Consider the following 21,074-nt stretch of genomic DNA (forward strand, 5'->3'; position numbering starts at 1 on the left):
TCTGTAAATTACTCTTGTGTGATACTTCTGGAGCACTGATACCAGGTGTTCCACTGTTGCTGTATGCCAAAGACTAGAGATTTGTTAAATCAGCAGATCAGATATTTTGTTCATTAATGCTTTATTGGGAGAAAGAATCTAAATTATTTTAGGCATCCATTGCTTGGTTCAAACAGATGTTAATTTAACCTAGAACTGTGAGGTTTTATTAGCTGGCTATATAACTAAGGTTGCATGTGTCTTGTAAATCTAAGAACTTAATCTTGAGGGCCCATCATGTGACTCTTCCCTCTTTCTGTGTACTGTGTTAACTTCCAGAGATCTCTCTAAAGTAGCAAACTAATATATTTTGCTTTGAAAAATAGGCATCATTTACAACCAATTCATAGTGCTTTATTCCCACTGAATTTCAACAGTATGGGTTTTTAAAATACAGATTTTCAGACCCAAGGTATATTTATTCTTATGTTATTTTTTTTCCTTCAATCTTAGAGCAGTAGATCACTAATGAAAAATGATGGATTTTTTGTTATACAAAGCTGCCCAAATATGTAGTAACATCTTTAGCATCTCTATAGATGAGAGGATATTCCATGTTGAATTAGGTCCAATCAGCAAGATAGAAGTTTTTTTTTCCCTGAAAAAAAGCAAGTTATTCACCCTCCATCCAGTATTGCCTTTATACCTAGAATAGTTAAGAGGAAGTTGTCCCTCCAAATCTTGTTTGAACTAAGTCCCAGCATTTTTCAGTATTGGCCATGCTGGTTAGGAACTGAATTTCAAAATATTTGAGAATCAAAGGATCCATATCTCTGCCAGAAATAGTAGCTTTCCTGTTACACCCAGGGCCAAAAGACCAAAAGAATCCATACTTCCCAGCAAGTCAGGAGTCTTGTGCGATGCCTGTCTGACCCTTTTATTTTGGGTTTTTAAAAAACTACACAAAGAATCACAGAGTTCTTATAATGTAAAAGAAAAACAGTGATGTTTTCATTTTTGCCTTTGCTTTTTCTGGTTTTTTTTTTAGTTATATTGTTTAGTTTTCCTTTAAAATATATAGTTTTTTCTTTAATAGATCAAAATTCAATGTATAAGTTTTGTTCTCAATTATTATTGTTTATATTGTTTTAAAATGCAATAAAATGTGTAATTTGAAAAGTTGGTACTCTATTAAACAAAGCAATGGGATGATTTGGCATAGTTTTAGTTCTGTTGGACAAGTTTCATCTGGATATGTTTGCTTTCTGGTTCTCAGCATCGCTTGATAGTAACACAGCAGCTGGTATTGGATTGGTTTCTCCCTCTGTTAGTAAAATATTGGAAGTTGGTTATTAAAGATGCCAAGTTCACACCTGGCCTGGGAGACGAGAGAAAATCCACCGCAGTTAATTTTATTGCTCTGCTACTTGTATGAAGCCATTGAATGAAATTGCCTAGAACTTTGAAGTGGAACTTCTTTCACATTTAAATCTATTTTTCATAGAATTATAGAACTGGAAAGAAGCATTTACATTTTCTTTAGCAAAGAAACTATTCTGAATCTGCACTGTATCTGGAAACTTTGTTGAGGGTGATGTGGGTTATAAATGAAAGTTGCAGACACAATAAAAATATGAGTAACTTAATGTATGCAAACTCCTTACCATCAGTAATTTAGTTATGTGCCATCAACTTGGGCCTAACCCCAGCAGCTATAAATGCCTGTCACCTGGACTTGTGCCCAGCAATAATTTATAGCTCTTTCAAGGACATTCCAGTAATCTTTTTGATCCCATCCATTTATCTTCTCTGTTGTCTTCCCATTCTCTGACTTCCCTCAACTTCCCAAATTAAGGAGCATCGGTCTTTGGTTCATTCAGAACCAGTTGATTGATTCTTGCCATTCATAATGCTCTCAGTAAACATCTCCAAATCTGTAAGTTGAAGGTGCCTGTCTTTTTATCTTTCTTTTTCTCAAAGTTTTGATTTTACATTCTTATATATATCACTGGAATAACCATTGCTTTAACTTTTTGGGTCTTTTGAGGAGTGGGGATCATAGAAATACCTTTTGTGATCTTAATTTGTTGTTGTCTTTTCCTTAGCGTAAACATCTTTTTCCAGCACAATGCACACTATCTTTTCTTGATCCCAAGAAAACTAAATTATATCAAGCTTTACGATTGAGTGCCAGCTCAATAAGCAGTCTTTCTAATATTCAACATCAAGCCAGATTTTTCAGTTTCCATTTTTACTTTCATACTGAATTCTTCTAAGGCTTTTTTACTTTTAACTAACAAGGTGGTGTCATCTGCATATCTTAAATCGTTAGTATTTTTACTTCAAATTTTGATCCTAGCCATCATCTCTTCTTATCTGCCATTCTTATGATGTATTTGCTGTACAGATACGGGGACAATGTGGATCCTTTTTCAATCTATTCCTTATTCTCAACTACCCTGATTCTCCAATTCAGTTCTTATAGTAGCTTCTTGATCATTGTAAAGATTCCTCAGAAGAATAATTGGGTCTTTGGACACTCTGATTAGCCATAATGTAGGACACATTCTGGTATGATCTACACAAAAGCCTTGTTGTAGTCAATAAAGCAAAGGTCATTCTCTTTTTTACATTCTCTTGCTCTCTCTGTTATCCATTTTATGTTTGCTGTCTAATCTTGTGTCCCTCTGCCTTTTCTGAAAACTGCCTGTTCATTCATATTGCTGTCTCCATTTATGGCTTTGTTCTTCTTTGTAAAATTATAAGCAAAACTTCGTTGTGTGAGAAATTACTGTGAGGGTTTGGTAATTTGCGGGGGGGGGGTTATCTCCCTTCTTTAGGATGACTATACATGCTAATATTTTCTCATCTCTAGGCCCCACAATCTCATTTCATTTTTGTTGACTTGGACCTGTTAGCAATTTAGCTGCCTCTTTGCCTAAATTTTTAACAATTAAATAAGTATTTTTTTTTCAGCACCTAATGCTTTCTAATTGTCAGCTGGTTTATTTCCTATTGTACCTGGCTTTCCTGTGGAATTGGTTCCTGAATATATTCTCTTTACTGTATTAATCTTTCTGTCATTCTTTAAAAGGGGGTTGATATTTTCCTTTAATCTCTTTGGTCTCTATTAGATATTTTCTATAATTACTCTTGAGTAGTTCTATCTTAGCTGTAAACATTCCTATAATTTCTCTGTTCTTGGAACCATTTCTCATCTTTCTTTTTTATTATTTTCCTTTTATTTATTTTTTTTACATTCTTGATTGAGATATATTCATATTCCTTTCTTGCTTGATACTAAAAATCAGCATTCAATTACTGTGCATCCTTCTTGTTGTTCAACTCTTTCTTCTTTAAAATTTTGGGAATATTTTTTCCATTTCAGTGTTTCTAATATCTCTTTGCATAGCTCCTTAGCGTCTCTTTCACGTTAAGCATATTTAATCCGTTCTCTACACTGATCTTAAGTTCTAACTCTGTATCCTTCAGGTCAAATCTTGCTGGCACATGTTTTCTCTTTAATTTTCTAAATGTAACCCATATATTTGGTACCTAAAATTGATGGTTTGTTCCACAATTTATACCTGGAAGTATTCTGACTGAAAGTTCTCTTTCTTATTATGTAGCTGATTTGGTTCCAGTGTTGTCCATCTATGTGAACGAGGTTTAATAATGCGTTTAATTTTTTTCTCTACGGTTAAATACATTTGTTTCCTTAAGGTGTTTTTCTGTTATATGGGGTTTATCTTTCTCTCTCTCTCTCTCTCTCTCTCTCTCTCTCTCTCTCTCTCTCTCATAAGGAAGAATATATTCAAATATTTTGCCAGCTGCACTGACTGCCTATGAAATTGTGGGCTGCTTTTAGCCCACCAGGGTAACCAGAGCAGCTCACAGATTATTAAAAATAGCATGCTAGCACACAAATCCTCTTCTCTCTTTATGAACTGCAAATAACTCAGGAAGTATTCTTATCCTTCTAAAGAGACAGATCCAGTACATTGCATTGGGCTTTGGAACAGATGCTGTAAAAGATTATGAGAGAGGTCTTTGCTCTGGCCTTCTGAATCCTTTGGCATGCACACTAATGACTGGCCACTGAGCCAAGCTGAATTTTCAACCTCTGTATGTCTGCTTAGATTATGACTTTGCATACTTGCAAATTTTTCTTTATATAGCAAGTAGTAAATTGCAACTGACATACATTGTTCTTAATTCTGTAAGTCCCCTTCCAATTATAGAAGAGAGTTCAGAGTAACAATATTCTAGCATACTGTTGTTTATTTCCTGGAATCATAGAGTTGAAAGGGGCCATCTACACCACTGAATCTGGCCACTGCTTAGTGCATAAATCCAATTGAAAGCACCCATAACTGTCCAGAGTGTTTCAATACATCCAGGGAAATGGAGCTCATGTCCTTATTGGTTATTGATTTCTACTGTTAAACTGCTCTTACTGTTGAATTTTTCCTAATATTCAACTGAAATCTGCCTTCCTGTTACTTAAGGTCCCTATTCCTGTTCTTATATTCATGATTTATAGTATGTTCTCTTCATTAATAACATGTGAAGCAATTTTTTCCTTAAACACAGTATATTGAAAACTATTTTTTGAACAACTTCAGTATTTGCTTCTAGGAATTTTTACTTTGATCAGGAGTATAACGCTCTTGCAATTGAAGATATTTTTGATTTTGGGATGGGGATTGGTTTGGTTAGAGATTCACTGAAAAGCTCTTCTGCAATGCTGGCAAATAAATTACAGTAGTAGACTTTTAAAATAAAATCTAAAGTGAGTTTTACTATAAGTGTGGTAAATGTATGTATTTATTTATTTATTCAATTTAATGCTAAAAGAGTTGAATATCTGGATTTATATCTATTTTAAATCAAAGATCAATACAGTATCTGATTATTTGGGATCATGCTACTTGCAGAGATACTGAAATCCTGTTCTGTTATTCATAAGGACCTGGGGCTACAAATAATTGTGTGCTATGTCAATTTGTTCAGTTTGTTCTGTGAAACAGTGATGGTTTCATAGAGATAGAGTTAATTTAAATATGCCCTATTATTTTGAAAACGTAATTCAGTATATTTTTCTTGAGTTCATATTCTGCACTGTAATTGAAAGTAGTATGACTGGTTAATGATCACATGATGCTTTTTGCAAGCCCAGTGTCTAGCAGACATGTAATGAGTGTTCTAGGCCCAGAACAGAAATTGAGATAAGAATCCTAAATTTGTCATATCGATAGAGTTTTAAATTTATAGGGGCAAAAATCTATACTCAAATATTTATTTATCTGAAAGATATAAGGACATTGGTCTTGTAAATCTGCACCTTTTCAGCAGAACGTTATGTGCTGTAATCTGACTGCTCTGTAGTACAGAATGCTAACAGCTAAAGCAGGTGTTTAGAAAATAATTGTATCATAATTCCTGTTGCACTCTTATTCTAAATAGAAATTCATTCCAAATCTACCCCCAACCCAGCCCCTTTTCTAAACCTTCTGTTATCCCTATCTTCCACTCATCATCAAAGTAGCTAATAAAGATATTTGTTTTCACTCTTCAAATCAGGCTTAGAAACATATTTTGGGATAGGAAACATTTAGAATCATGAAGCTGGAAGGAACCTCAGAGGTCTAGTTCAATGTACTGGAACAACGTCAGTATCTAAACAAAGGGTACAAAATCTTAACAAGGGAAGTCCAACAGCTTCCAAGATAATTAATTCCACTTTTGAATAGCTTCTGCTAAGAAGTATCTTTTGATGTTTAGTTGAAAAATCATTTCTTTTGACTTGAGTATATTGGTTTATTTTCTACCCTCTGGAGTAACAGAGAATAAATTTGCTGTATTTACATGAAATTCTTAAAATATTAGCATGCAGTTTGGCCTCAGCCTTGTTACTTGTTTCCCCTTTATCTGTATTAGTGTGGCTACATTAGGATTTACTTTTCCTGCTTATGAACATACATAGCTGTCTTAAAAGCATCAAGGGGCATTGTTTCATAGGCCATCTATTTTATCTCAAAACACACACACACACACACACACACACACACAAAACCTGACCCAGTTTGGATAGGGTGATTTTAAATGGAGATATCAGGAGCTTTATGCATCCAAACCATGTTGCTTTGGTGATATACTATCAAGTTCCTTAAGGTGCAGCAGACCTCACATGCATATACAAAATGTACTCCTGAAACCAAGCAGTTTTTATTTTATACAATATCTTATGTAGTGCTAAATGTTTGAGAAAGAATTTAGGAAATATTCTTATATAAGATCTGTAATGGTTTGCAGAAGTCTTGCTTTCACCCAATATTGAAAAGACATGGAGTCCATCACTCATAAAATTGTATGGTCTCCTATGAGTCACACCTAATTCCTGATGGATACATCCAGGTATTTTTCTTGGCAGTGATACAGAAGTGGTTTGCAATTGCCTTTTCAGGCCTGGTATTTCTTGATGTTGTCTTATTCCCACTTGAATCTTCTCTTTAATGGTTTTAGATTATACTATGAAGTCAGAAATAATAGAACAAATCTCTCTTTCAGCGCTTCCTCCAAAGCCCTCAAAACCAATAACTTCTGTAAATACAAATGAGGTAAATGAGAATTGCAGTTCATCATTGCAGGATGCAGAATGGTACTGGGGAGACATCTCAAGGTAAAGAATATTAAATAATATGCAATTATTTAGGTAGTATTGTGAATAAAGTAAGTTTAATTTGGTGAAGAGTTTTTACTGAATGTTGTTAAAATTAAGATTTTGCTGATTGTTAAACAATAATGAAATCAGTGTAAGTTCCACAGTGAAGCTAGGGTTAATGAATATGTGTTTCAGAAATTGGACTCTTACTTTAATTTTTTTAAATTAAATTTTCCTAAGTGAAAACTAACTTTAACATTAAAATCAAATGTCTAAAATACCCTAATTTCTGGTGAATCTGATCTTAAATCTTTTCGCACTGAATACGGCTGTCTAATATTTCATTTAAGAAAGAATCAGGAGAAAAAGTATTTGTTTAGGTAATGCAGAATATATGATTCAGTAGATCATGTACAGAGCAGACAGGTGGCAGGGGAGTGGCAGTGCTTCTTTCCCACTGAAGCTACAGTTCCAATTATGGCCACATTATAACCATTATTGGGCAAATTAGAAATATTGTGATTGCCAGCAAGGCAGTTTGCATATCTCTTTTCATTTCATTAAAAAAAAAAAAAAAACCTCTTATGCTCAGTAACCTCCAGACATTAGTCTTTAAAAAATTTTGTTCTTCAAATCATTGATTCTGCATGGTTTTCTTATATTGGTTCAAAAAGACAACCAAAAAGTAGACTACTATTTAGGTATAAGCTAATACATCTTAATTGTTACAACCTATTATATGTTCAGGAAATAAACAGTTACAAAACAGGGAAGCTGATAAATTGTGTAAATGTAAATAATGTAAAATTGTCTTTTGATTCAGGTGACTTAAAACTATCAACAGTAAATAGTCTGATGTGAAGCAGTCCTTAGTTACTTCTGATTAATTATAGTTACTGATAAGTGCAATTAATGTCTATGTTCAAACATTAGCTTGGTTTTTTTTTTAAGTTTAATTAAAGATTCAATCCACACGAGTAAATTCTAAAAATTGACTGCAAACTACGTTAGGCAACAAAGTTCTGACAGTTTTAAGTAGGAAATATGTAATGGTTTTAGAAGAAAGCAAGGCAAGAGTCCCTTATATATTTTTGCAATTAACAGTGGTATTATGATTGAATCCCATTAAAGGTAAAAGTAAATGCATTTTATTTACTTTTTATACTTCCAGAGAAGAGGTAAATGACAAACTCCGAGATATGCCAGATGGAACATTCTTGGTGCGAGATGCATCAACAAAGAAACAGGGAGACTATACGCTCACACTGCGGTAAATAACTGGGATTTTATCATATACATTGTCCTGTCCAATTGTGTTTAGTGCTTGCTAATAAATTGCTGTAAGGGTTACAACTAGTGAATGTGAATGGTAAATATTCTTTGTTTTTCCTAGAATATTCTTTTATGTATGTGCTAAGCCATAAAAGTGTTGCATAATAGGAAAGAGCAGCATCACCTGTGCCAGAGCATTTGCAAACTGCATGGGAAATTGGCAGCCTAGGACTTTTTTCTTCGTCTGTAAAACCAGGTTCTAGTGCTGATGGCTTTAGAGTGGTTTCAAAGGATGTGGGAAGTCTGTAGTAAGAATAGGGTTGTCAGGATTTGTGTTGCTTCTGGATACTGCAGAGTTCCTTTACATTTTCTTGGTTGTTATTCTTGTCCTTAAAAGCTTCCCTATAGCTATTCTCCACATCTTTTCCTTTGTCCCAGAAAATTATCTGAAGGGAAACTTCAAAATAAGCATTAATATATGGTGGTTTTCTTTAATACTAATGATAATACTTGCCTTTCCTTGGAATAACTCTGGCATAAAGTAACTTCACTGAAACTTAAATACACAGGGGAAAGGAAGGGATGAAATTTCCCAGTCTCTGCTGTACTTCCAGTCTCTTGATATCTCTCACATCTCTTTCATATATACTACTGCCATATCTAGAACAAATAACTGAGCCATGCCTACTGTCCCTCAAATCAAAGGTTATTTTGATTATAGATGGGCAAGGCGTGTTGTTTTGCGTTGTATCCTTCTCTCTTGTATCTAGCTTCTAATCTGGGATGAGGAGGAAAGTCTTCTCCTTATCTTACCCTCATAAGCTTAGATCTCCTTATTATGGGATTCCTGTTTGTGTCTATATCTTCCTTTGTAAAGTAATTCTTGGTTTTTTCTTTGCTTCAGTTTGCCCTCAAATAGTGTATTATTTTGCTTTCTTGAAATTAATGGCATTTGTTTTTTAGTAAATGCCGGCTAGCTCTAAAAAAGAACGCAAAAGCTAAAGCCTTGTTTCTGCTCTCTGGTTAAAACATTTTCTTGACAGGCCATTAATATGTTTAGTTTTGTTACATATATATGTATGCAGCAACCACATATTTAAAAACTGTTGAAAATTGTATTTTCATATTTAGCTCAGCTCTCTTTAGGATACTAATTCTTCCAGTAAAGTAGAGTTCAGTGAAAGAATATCAGGGAATGGAAAGCATTGAATTTTCCTGGCTCACCCTACCAATTGTTTTAATGGATTGAATCCAGAAGAACCGTTATATTTGCCTATAGCAACATAGATATGCAAACAGTGTATTTGAGGCCAACTAAATTATTTTCCTTGTAGTTCTGTAGAAAACCTGTTGAATAACTGGATCGTATAATTAGGTAAAGAAGCCAAATTGTGCCTTATAAAATTTCTCAGGATTAAAAAAGAATGTGTTCTGTAGATTCTTAAAAAACTTCCTTTACTGAAATTTTAATTAAGCTTAGTGTTCTTAAAAATTAGTGAGGTTTGGGACAGCTCTACTTATGATGCATTTTCATATAAATATTTAAGTACTGATATTAAACAAGTGCATGAAGTGTTACAGACAAAAGTGAAAATTTATGGTGCAAAATAATTACGCAGGAATTTTTCTTTTTAGCTTTCTGTTCTAGCATAATTAAACTATGTTATATAATTTGTATGCATCATCAATGCAATGTGCTATGTACCTGATAATTTTTATTATCTCCCTTCTAGGAAGGGGGGCAACAATAAATTAATAAAAATTTATCACCTGGATGGGAAATACGGCTTTTCTGATCCGCTGACATTTAATTCTGTTGTGGAATTGATTAACCACTATCATCATGAATCTCTTGCCCAGTATAATCCTAAACTTGATGTGAAACTGATGTACCCTATATCTAAATATCAGCAGGTAAGATTTCAAAGAGCCTGATCTTACCATTATGTGCAGCTGGATTTCATTGAAAGTTTTGGAAAAATAGGTGGTGAACAATCTTTTCTACTCCTATATGAGTATTTTAAATTACTACAGCTAAAATTGTTTTTTTCAAGAGCCTTTATTTTAGAGTTCCCTTTTCATTAAGTATCTAATGTGAAAATAAAAGCTTATTATCTCAACGTAAGTGCAGATGCTATTCAAACTATTGTTAACCAGAAGAGGTATTTGCATCACCTACATGTATCAATTATTTAGCATCATTTTTATACTGTAATGGTTGAGATCTGTTTATCCTAGTTTCACATCAAGTTTTAAAAAATGTATATCTAAATGATGTGAATCTTGATGCAAAACAAATATGAACAGATCATAATTTTATCTACTTACCATAAAATCTGAGTCTTGATGTCTTATTGAAAATAATAATAATAATAATAATAATAATAATAATAATAATAATAATAATAATAATTTTTTTGTTTAAAGCCCCAAACGGCTTCATTGATAAAAACCTTCCATGCTTTGTAATGGGATTAAGGAATTAATTGAGAAGTTAGTCTTGGGCATTCATTCCAAAACAGTTGATCTCCCAAAAGTCCAAGAACTATATGGTCTTCAGACATACAGATTTCCTTAGTATTTAGAACAGTCAACATTCAAAACCTGGGTTGGGAAATGTCAGTGATTGAGAAAACTTTGTTCTATAGGATTAAGAAGATCGATGTGTTTTCCCTGAGGTAGTTATATGGCAAAAGCAGCGTCTGAACTTCTTCTGTACAAAATTATATCTATTTTCTGCTCTGATGTATGCAGGATCAGTTGGTAAAAGAAGATAATATTGATGCTGTGGGCAAAAAGCTTCAGGAATACCACACTCAATATCAAGAGAAAAGTAAAGAATATGACAGATTGTATGAAGAATATACTAGAACATCACAGGTATATTACAAGTTGATTTACATTCTCATGGTGACCTATGCAAAAAGTAGAATTTGACAGTAAATGCCAATGCAAACCAAATGGGTGCTTGATTTTCCAGTATATACTTTTCCTTACTATACTCTGAAACCCAGATTTGACAACTTGACCAGTAAAACAGCTGTGGAAAAGTTTTTTTTTAAACATACACACACGTTTGTTTTGCTCATTTCTACCCTGCAAATGCCACTTTATGCTATATATCAGAGGCTAATATGAAGTTAGAATCTGTGACTTGAACAAAGCTGCTATATTAGCAGTTATGCAGGGTCACCAATGACTGAGCGCAGACAAAAAAAAAAGAAAAAAAAGTTCCTTTGCAGGATTTGATATTCCCTCTAAATGAGCTTATATCATGGATATGCAAATTCTGGATTCCAGGTGGGGAATATTCTTGCAGAATGCAAGAATTAGGGGGTGGTTCCTACTTTTTTGGCAATAAATCTTCTGGAACAGGAGGTGTTTTGGTGTGTGTTAGACATTTTGAGACACAACCACATCTGGAATGCTGCAAACTACTTCCTGTTCTAGAAGTTTTATTTCTAAAAAAAACTCCCAGATTGGCACATCCAGGAGAAAAACAGAACATACATTGTTGCAAAACTTATTAGAAAAATCATCACATCATCTATGAAAGCTCCTCTTCATATCTTATCAGTATTATTTCATGCACATGATGTGTTTACATTACCTTTGCTCTTCAGGTTGCTTCTCTCCTTAAACTCTCTTGTTCATTAGGGTCTAAAGCTGGAGAGTTCATCCTTACACTTGGTTTTGGGGGCTAGGTTTACTCAATCCTGGATGCTTGAGGCTTTTTAAATTAATTTACATATTTGCTTCTTACAGTGAAAGTCAACAAATCTGGATTTGATTCAATTTTGAAAAATGTAAAGTTTTAGAGGCCTGAATTTTGTAAATTCTGGTCCCTAAATTAATAGTGTGTTATATTTTCATATAATGGTAATATATAGGAAGCCATTCTAATGGCTTTATGCTTCCAGTGGTAAATTATCATCTTTTAAATGGATTGCTTTGTGCAGGAAATTCAGATGAAGAGAACAGCAATAGAAGCTTTTAATGAAACAATTAAAATATTTGAAGAGCAGTGCCACACCCAAGAACGATATAGCAAAGAATACATTGAACGATTTCGAAGAGAAGGGAATGAGAAAGAAATTGAACGGTAAGTCTACCAAATACCACACCTACTAATAATATTTAGTTCAGTGTGGTAATTACATTGTCATCCCCATATTGTTTAATTGTTCCCACTCAGCTCCAAAGTAGCTGCATTAAATATTAAAGGATACCTAAATAACTGATCTGGAGTCATTATATAAATAGGTACTTTACAGCTATGAATTACAGGAATGTTCTGTTGAGTTCAGAAAGTTTAATGATTTTAACACACAGTATTTTAAAAAAATATTTTGAATTTCCATTTTCTGAATTAAGGGACAAACAGCTCAGGTATATTTCAAAATTCTTCATTATAAAAACAACTATAATTGAAAAAACTAATTATGCTGTTTGAAATCAGCAGAATCTCTACAAGAAAGACAGGAAGATACAACCAAGCAGAAAAATGTAATAACACAATCATGTGTTGAATGAAGTTTTTACATATTATAGAGGTATAATTAGAGCAGCAGAACAGTACTCAATTTTATAACTGATTTCTCTTTTTAGTTCAGATTCTGATATCTTATGTCAAAATCATTTTACCCAGCATGTAAGTCAATTTCCTCACACTAACATCTAAATAGTACCTGAAGGAAGGAAATGGTAGTGGTCACACTGAAGAGAAAATAAATCCCTCCTTGGGTAATAGGAATGTTCAAAAGACGGGGGCAGATGTCAGCTGCTGAAGGTAGATCAGGCTAACCAACAAATGCCAAATGCTACAGTAACAGAACCGTGCAAGTCTGAATGTGCTTGCCTCCTCCCTCACTTCATCTTTGTATAAATTAGGGAGGGCCCTGTCTGCGGCATTTTCTTAAACTTGTTTCTTCGAACGGGCTCCTTGCTTATCTGATCATTAGATTGGTCATGGATCTTCCCACTGTCCTTCAAGGCCATTCTCTGTGCCCTCTACAGCAGTCTTAGCATTCATCAGATTCTCAGCCCCCTCTCACACTTGTGCTTGGGCTTTCCAGGATTGAGCTATTCCATCTTGTCAAAAAGCCAGCATTGGAGGCTGGCAAAAATTCAGGAGGAGGCCTCAAACAGTATTTCCCCTCTGAGATCAGTTCTATCTTCATTCTCAACACTTCTATAACTCCAGATACATCAAAGCAATTTGTAGGGATACAGGTACATTCTGGATACCATAAGGATTTTTCCTAATATAATGAAGATAATTTAGCTTACTGAAGTTGGCATGAGTATATATTATTAATTAAATCTAAAGGCTTAAAAAAAAAAAGAAATGGAAATGGGATGTTTTCAAATTGGACAAGGAGTAGTATCCTGCAGAGTGCCCGCTATTGATTTTGTGTTATAGAATTATGGATAAAATATGCACATGCTTTTAAAGTCAGAGTTTAATATTTTAGTTTGAGAAGTGTAATTGTAACTTTTAAAAACACTAGATATTGTTTTATAGAATTATGATGAATTATGAAAAATTAAAATCACGTCTGGGTGAGATTCACGATAGTAAGATGCGACTGGAACAAGATTTGAAGAAGCAAGCCCTGGACAACCGAGAAATTGACAAGAAAATGAACAGTATCAAACCTGACCTTATCCAGTTACGCAAAATCAGAGATCAGTACCTTGTGTAAGTAAGGACAAGCTAAGCACCTAACAGTTATTCACTGCCTACTACAACACCCAATCTCTACTTTAATACAAAGCAAGGGGTGACCAAACTAAACATTACAAAAGCATTTTTAAAAAATGCTTGAATAGTTTTTCATTCATAAAATATACAAGGGTCCTGGTTCAAATTGAGACTCTAATTAGGAGCAAAAAACCATGCCCAATCAGATAACCTTAACCATCACTGCTTGCCCCTGCTAATAACATAGTATAAGGTAAGCTGAGTTTCTTGACACAGAAGAATTACAAATTTAGTTAACCTTTTTTCAGTGCTCGTTCAATACTGTTCTTGTTCCAGTTCCATATTCCCATACAATTTGAAACGAATGGCAATGCAGTGTTCATAGACTAATTAGTTAAATTATGCCATTCTGTGATACGGTGACTTCCTACATTAGTGCTATGATGATTGGGGGCATCGTTGAACAAATCAGCCATTCTCCCATCATTATGGAGGGAAGAGATGTGTGTTCTTACATACCACAAATATTTTCTGTGCCATAATTAACTGTTTCTCCCCAGAAAGAAAATGCCACACAATGTGTATCTGTACATGAAAAAAGAAGCACAACTGTTTTCCTCATTGTTATTGTTGGGCATATTTCTGTAGTAAAACCATTCATATAGGTGAAGGCAATAGGTCTAGTTATTTTTGGGATCTTGGAGAGACATTTTGGTGGAATGATCCAAATTATTATACAATATTAATAACATGCATTGTATCTGTTTGGCAGCTGGCTTAATCATAAAGGAGTGAGGCAGAAACGAATTAATGACTGGCTGGGAATCAAAAATGAAACTATTGATGAGTAAGTGCAATTGCTTAATGTTACAATACTATCAAATTGCATTTAAAATCCTAGTATAGGGCCATATAGATCTGTGCTAGAATAGTGCCTGGTCACCACATAAACATGTATATTGTTCTTAGTCAAATGACCCTGGCTAAAATCCATAAGCACAGCCAAATAACACTAATACTAATATTTTCTATTTGCTATATATACTTTCAGAAAAAAAGTAATGTTCATCATTGTAATGCATTTTATCATAGGTAGAATATAACATGAAAGTTGTAACTAATGCTTAAGAAGTTATAATATCATTATTCATTACTTTAATTATATACATGCACATATATGAGATAACTGATACCCACTCCATAGTTTGTGTTATACTTCTAATAGGAGTTAATGGTAGTAGTGTTGCATACTGTTTTTTTAAGGCAAGCTTTTGCTGATGTTTGCATAAATTGTTTCAGTCAAGAATAATGATCCTATTATAAAAAATAATCCTGCATTAAGGAAAAAGGATTTGTTGTTTTCCTAGTACATATTTTATGAATGAGGAGGATGAAAATCTGCCACATTATGATGAAAAGACTTGGTTTGTGGAAGATATCAATCGCATCCAGGCAGAAGATTTGCTTTGTGGGAAACCTGATGGAGCATTTTTAATTCGAGAAAGTAGCAAGAAAGGCTGCTATGCTTGTTCTGTGGTGTAAGTATTGGCTTTATGAATTTCCTAAAAGCTGAAATCTGTTAGCACGCTTACAAAGCATAAGCCGTATTAAACTCAACAGGGACTTGCTTTAGAGTAGGAGTGGTTTAGTCTGGCTGCTTTTTGCTTTAAGATGTGTTTTCCCCTTTAGTTCCTAAAATTTAAAAAAAAAATACTGAAAAAAACTTTAGATTTTTTTAGGTGTTGCAAGAAGTGTTTTGTGAATTCAGCGTCCAAGTAAAATACTTAAACTCAGTTGAGATGGGTGTAGGAGGCAGACACAGTAATTGGCACATTATTTTACTAGGCAAAATGTAACTGATACTACAGGAAATCCAATCTTCAGGAGAAGTGCTCCTGTCTGTGGTATGGCTTACAGATGGCCATTTGTCAACAAAATGGTGGTGGCTTGACAGTGGCTTCATCAGAACAGGGTTCTTAACCTGGGTCCATGGTCCCTGAGATCCTTAGGTCCATGGATAGATTTCAGGGGTTCTATGAACTTGGATAGGGGAAAAATACAACTTTATTTTCACTAACCTTTATGGAAATTTTGCTTTTCATTCAATGATATATGTAGGCAAGAAAGGTGTGGCAGCCTCCCAAAATATTTATTACCTATGATAAATCTCACTATCTAAAATGATTATACCTTTATTATTGATTAAATGGATTAATAAAATATATTACTCTGTTATATATTTGTTACTTTTTAAATATCTTTCTAACTGTATTTGAGCATCACAGGTTTCATTTATAATGTAAAATGCATTTCATTTTATGCATTTAGGTACATTTTTCCAACAGGGGATCCCTAGATTTCACCAGACTCTCAAAATGATCCATGACATAAAAAGGTTAAGAACTCCTAGAGTGTTAGGAGTATGACATTTAGTTGAGTCTTGCAGCTTTTTTTCATGATCTCTGTCAGAGGTAGGGTAACGCACCTGTATAGAACCACCATCAGGAACTTTCTATAGATGTGGAGATTTTAGTTAAGTCTTCTAAAGTAGGAAGAAGAAATACAATTTATTCCATAAAAATAAGACTTGAATAAATCTAAGGCTGAAGATTTGACAAATAATTTTATTAAAAGAGCAACAACAAACCCAAGAGAGTAGAAGCTCTATTCTGCTTTTCTCTGGGTAAGAGTTTCAGATCAGAATATGAATACAGCATTAAAACTTTAAAAAACAAAAACAAGTTAGTTAAGAAAAGTAAACATAACATCTAATGAAAGCAATTTCCAACAGAGTTAGAACAGTTTTGCTTCTAAGCTTAAATAACTGAAGGTCCTAAAGTCTTCTGAACAAGAAACTTCACAGTGGCCAAAAGCTTCTGATGGGGCAGCAAGCCATTGTAAATACAGACATTACTTACGATGTTTTTCCTTGTTCATCAGATACCTCTGCGTCTTTTTTTATTGTAATCTCCTAGCTGACCTATCACATTAAATGTTGTTTCTTTTCCTTAACAGAGCTGATGGTGAAGTTAAACACTGTGTGATCTACAGCACTCCGAGAGGTTATGGGTTTGCAGAGCCATATAACCTATATAGTACCCTTAAAGAATTAGTCCTTCATTACCAGCATACCTCCCTCGTCCAACACAACGACTCTCTCAATGTCCGTCTTGCTTATCCTGTCTACGCACAGATGCCCTCCCTTTGTAGATAAATTTTAGAAAGATGGAGTGTAGGTGAAGTGTTGGTTATCTCGAATTTCTTTTCTACAATTTTTATTAGAACCCAGAGGGCATTCTTTCTCCTTAGACTGCTTGTTTTGCACAAGAAGTGATATGATGAATGTGAATTGGAAACCTAGCAGCAACAGCTTCAGGATAGGTACCATGGTGCTACCTGAAGATCAGCTGTGTTCATAAGGAGACTGCCTCTTGATTTCCCAAAAGGAACAAGAAAACTCTCTCAAACTGTATTTAAAAATCCACTGAAGCAGAATTGTAGAAACATTTTTGCCAGGCACCATCAATGGAATTTCTACATGGATTTTGCTTTTCTGAGGTATTGGTAACGTCTTTCAGTCTTAAGCTCCAGGAAAATAGGAGGAAGGCTCATCTAAAGAAGCTTTTCCCTGTTAATTTTAGCAGCTTTGCTGCAAGTTAGACAAACTTACAAATGAGGGCTCATTTTGATGTAGCATGGTATTTGGTGAGAGGAGACCAAAGGAATTTTGGGGGAAGTTTCAGGTTCATTCTTAAAAGAATATCCTCAAAGAAATGTTGCTTTATATTTTACCAACAATAACAAAGTTTCAGTTTCAACAGCACTACAGGTCTTCAAATAAAAGAAAGCAAACTTTATCCACCAAAACTTCTCTCATTGCTGGACTGAGCACTTATGGGGATAATTGCATTTGCAATCGCACACTTGCCAAAACTTGAAGAGAAAATTATGAAAGCTAAAACTTTCTCATGTCATTTTTATAACTGACCTGATGTAACTGCACCACTTTTCCCCATTAGTTTTTAACATTTTTCTTTTCTTATAACAATTTCAGATTTTCTTTTTAAAAGATACTAAGCTTTGGAATGTATACCAGAATGAAGCGGGCTCCTGGCATGTTTTGTAAAATGCTAAATAATTTTTGCTCTGTTTTGAAAACGTTTGATTTTGTTTTTATAAAAAAAAATCCTTGAAAAGTGCAATGGATTGCTTCTCAGTGGCTTGCTAAACCAAAAACAAAACAAAACAAAATCCTATGAGTGCAGTCTATATATTGTTGAAACTGGCTACAATAATTTTACTTGTAATATATTTGGATTGCACTCTAAATCAGTTCCATTGCACAGATTGTATACTTATCCTTATAATTCATTGTTGTTTTATCATCAAGCAAATATTTGGGTAGCTGAATTTTGTCAGACTACTCAAGCTATAAAAGTGGTAGAATTTATCAGAATATAAGCAGCTCTGCTTGGTTTTCTGCTGTTGTCAGATCCATCTAGATTGTGTGTAACATCAAATAATAATAGCAAGTAATGAGAACTGGATCCACTAGACTGTGAGAATTTGTGCTGAATCTGTGCTCCTAAAAATGCTGTGTTGGACTATTTTGTCACTCCATATATGACTTTCTTGAATCTTCTCTGTATACTTGAGCTAGAACAATTACTTACACAAAGGGGGAAAACAAGCAAATTCAGCATGAAGTGCATGCCAGGGAATTGGGACATGGACCTCTTCTGTCTTTACCTTGCTTTCATGACACACCTTGAGCCCCCAGACTGTTACAAATGTTTACATATAGCAGAATGCACTACAGAAAGCATAAGTATTATGCAGAATATGAAATTGCTGAACAGGAAATGAAAAATCTTAAGTTCTAATCAGCAGCTGGAGGGGCCAAACTAAACTGCGTAATATGTCCCAACAGCACTTCTGACTTGCACTAATCTACTGCCATTTAAGCCAAGAACTGCAGTAGTGTCTTCAGAAAAAGAAACTGGTTTGACTGTAGTTGTCAAAAGAACTACACTGTAATCCCTAGGTTTCTGCAAAGATACTGAATGACTCAATGGACCCCCTTCTTTTCATCCTTTTCCATCCTCCAAAATAAAGCCTGGGCACCACACACTCCTTTTATTCACCAGCAAAATCTTTTATTGTTAAGTGTGGCTTTGAATTTTGCCAGTTGTCAGAAATAGCATGGAGATCCTCTGGGAGCCAGACAGGTTGTACAGTCCGATCTGGAACTTGCACATTTTTCAAGTACTAGTTAGGCTACAAAAGTCTTATGTCAGCATCAGTGAAACTTTTCTGGGCCATTAGTGATCAATCCTGCTATTTAAAATAACTAAATGGTAAAATGAATTGATTGACGGTATAAAAACTACCAACTCCCACTGTTAAGGATAAATTTTGCCTTGTTTATCCATTCAAACTTACTGGAATTTTTTTGTTTTCAGTAAATTCAGAAATGTACACTTCCTTGAAACTATCTATTTCATGTACACCTCAGCAGCCACCTTGATCCAATTACACTTATGAATATGGCTCTCTCTTGTTTGCCACTCTTTATACTTAAAACCCAATGGAAATATATAGGGAATATATTCTACCATCTGCATTCAGCTTCAGCAGCTTTCTTGATTTAATGTCCTTGACTGCAGTAATTTTTTTACATTAGTGAGACTTAGCTGACCTCAAGTGGCAGCATTCTTAATTCTCTTAGCTGATTGTTAGGATCAGCTGCCCTACAAGCATCACTGGCTGATATCAAAGCTGAAATGAAAGTAAAATAGAAAACAGCAAAATTCCAGAAATCAAATCAATGAATACAGCCAAAGCAAAGCAAACATCTTCGCTTTTTAAAACAAAAACATTTGGGTTGTTAGAGTACGATTTAAAAAAATATACTGATCTTGATGATCCATTGATTTCTTTGTTTTTGCAGTGTTAAATGGTAATGGGGTGGGGAAAATAGTGTTTTCTAATATGCAGAGTTATGATTGAGAATTTTTCAGTATTTTGCTTTCTCACAAGTTGACAAGTTCATCTTTATACAGTTGCTAAATTTGCTGTGATGCTCAGTGGATCAGGTTAAAAACAATAATTGAACTGCCAGTACTTCTGCTAATTAGTTTTTTTGCCAGTTGTACTTAATAAGAACCAATGCATATATTTAATTGGAAGTTTCAAGAAGCATTAATATCTAGGATACAACATAGCTTCTCTTTTGCACCCTTAGCCCTAAGCAGAACCCTGAACCACCCATTTAATCATATTAATAGTTTATAAAATAGAGACCCATTTTAAACACATACAAGGGCTTGCATGAGCAAACTGGAGCTGTTTGTTCCTCCATTTCCTCTTACACTGCTGCGGAAATTACTTCTGTATACCCCTTGTTTTTCAAAAAGGACTTGGCAGGTAATATGGACTACCATTGTCACTCACAACTTCTTGCACACCCATAGGATTCATTGGGATCGTAGCCTAAAATGCAGAAAGGAATGGATTTAATTCCCTTTATGCTGGAATACGATTTCTAGCTACATCTACCAAATCTACCTATACTGTACTCATTTATATGCAATTTCTCCAGTCATATTTCATTTATAATAATGTAGCACTCAGATTGAAATAAAAGATATCACATTAATTATACAAAACACCAACCTGCATAATCTCAGGAATAGAGACAGGTCGTTTAATCTGTCTTGGAATAAGTGGACAGTGGTCTGTTGAAATAAATAAGGACGTGTTTAGTGCTATGTTATGGATTTGGAGGGTAAACATTGGCACTCACTATGGAAAGTCTTGACAAGATGTACAGTGACTTAATACAGTGTTTGTTCATGTAGCAATTTTCCTTTTTTGCTCTTTTTCAAATCTGGAAAAGCCCTTTTTGGTACTTGATTTTTTTTCCTGATGAAATGTATGGTTGTTGGTTTTTGTTTTAAATTTTGTGTATTTTAAATTTACAGTAATGGGGAATAAAAAGCTAAAGTGGTAGCGTGTATTGTGGCAAACTTTTTTTTAGGTTACAGGTTATAAGTATGGTTATGGCCAAGCATTTTAATATACGGTCAACCATTGGTTTCATAATTTTATTTTTTATTTGTGAACATTAATTCTTAAATCAATGGTTTATGGTTGGGAAATTTGGATATATTCCTGAAGTAAATTTACATACAATCTTGTTTTGCCCTTATAGAGAATTGTAGTTTGAAGCAGAATTCTTCTCATTTCTTAAAACCCCTTACTTGCTCATAGTACAGCCAGGATTAACTGTAGTTTCAGTGATCTGTATCTTTAATGGTAAAAGTTACTCTTGTTCAAAAAACAAAACTTAAAATCTAGTTCTGAGAATAGAATTGTTTTCAAACACCACAGTGGAACTATGTTAGGGCATAAAACTACAGTGTCTGAATTCAACACCAAAATAGGGGAGCCACC

The 21,074-nt window shown here is 34.2% G+C and overlaps 1 protein-coding gene across 1 annotated transcript in view; it reads left to right on the forward strand.

The window, feature by feature from the left end:
• The window catches only part of PIK3R3 (phosphoinositide-3-kinase regulatory subunit 3), a 44,250-nt gene extending 23,622 nt beyond the window's left edge, over positions 1-20,628 (forward strand). The window contains exons 2-10 of the mRNA XM_088154421.1: positions 6,550-6,661; positions 7,815-7,913; positions 9,649-9,829; positions 10,670-10,795; positions 11,875-12,017; positions 13,440-13,616; positions 14,392-14,466; positions 14,987-15,157; positions 16,635-20,628. Of these exons, the coding sequence (XP_088010547.1) occupies positions 6,550-6,661; positions 7,815-7,913; positions 9,649-9,829; positions 10,670-10,795; positions 11,875-12,017; positions 13,440-13,616; positions 14,392-14,466; positions 14,987-15,157; positions 16,635-16,833 (1,283 nt within the window). The 3' untranslated portion in view covers positions 16,834-20,628. The remainder of the gene's footprint in view (positions 1-6,549; positions 6,662-7,814; positions 7,914-9,648; positions 9,830-10,669; positions 10,796-11,874; positions 12,018-13,439; positions 13,617-14,391; positions 14,467-14,986; positions 15,158-16,634) is intronic.
• Positions 20,629-21,074: the final 446 nt, after the last annotated feature.

The sequence above is a fragment of the Python bivittatus genome, unplaced genomic scaffold (assembly GCF_059951505.1).
Source record: "Python bivittatus isolate LINGU-HERP-01145 unplaced genomic scaffold, Pbiv_v1 ctg000700_np1212, whole genome shotgun sequence".
Lineage (NCBI taxonomy): Eukaryota > Metazoa > Chordata > Lepidosauria > Squamata > Pythonidae > Python > Python bivittatus.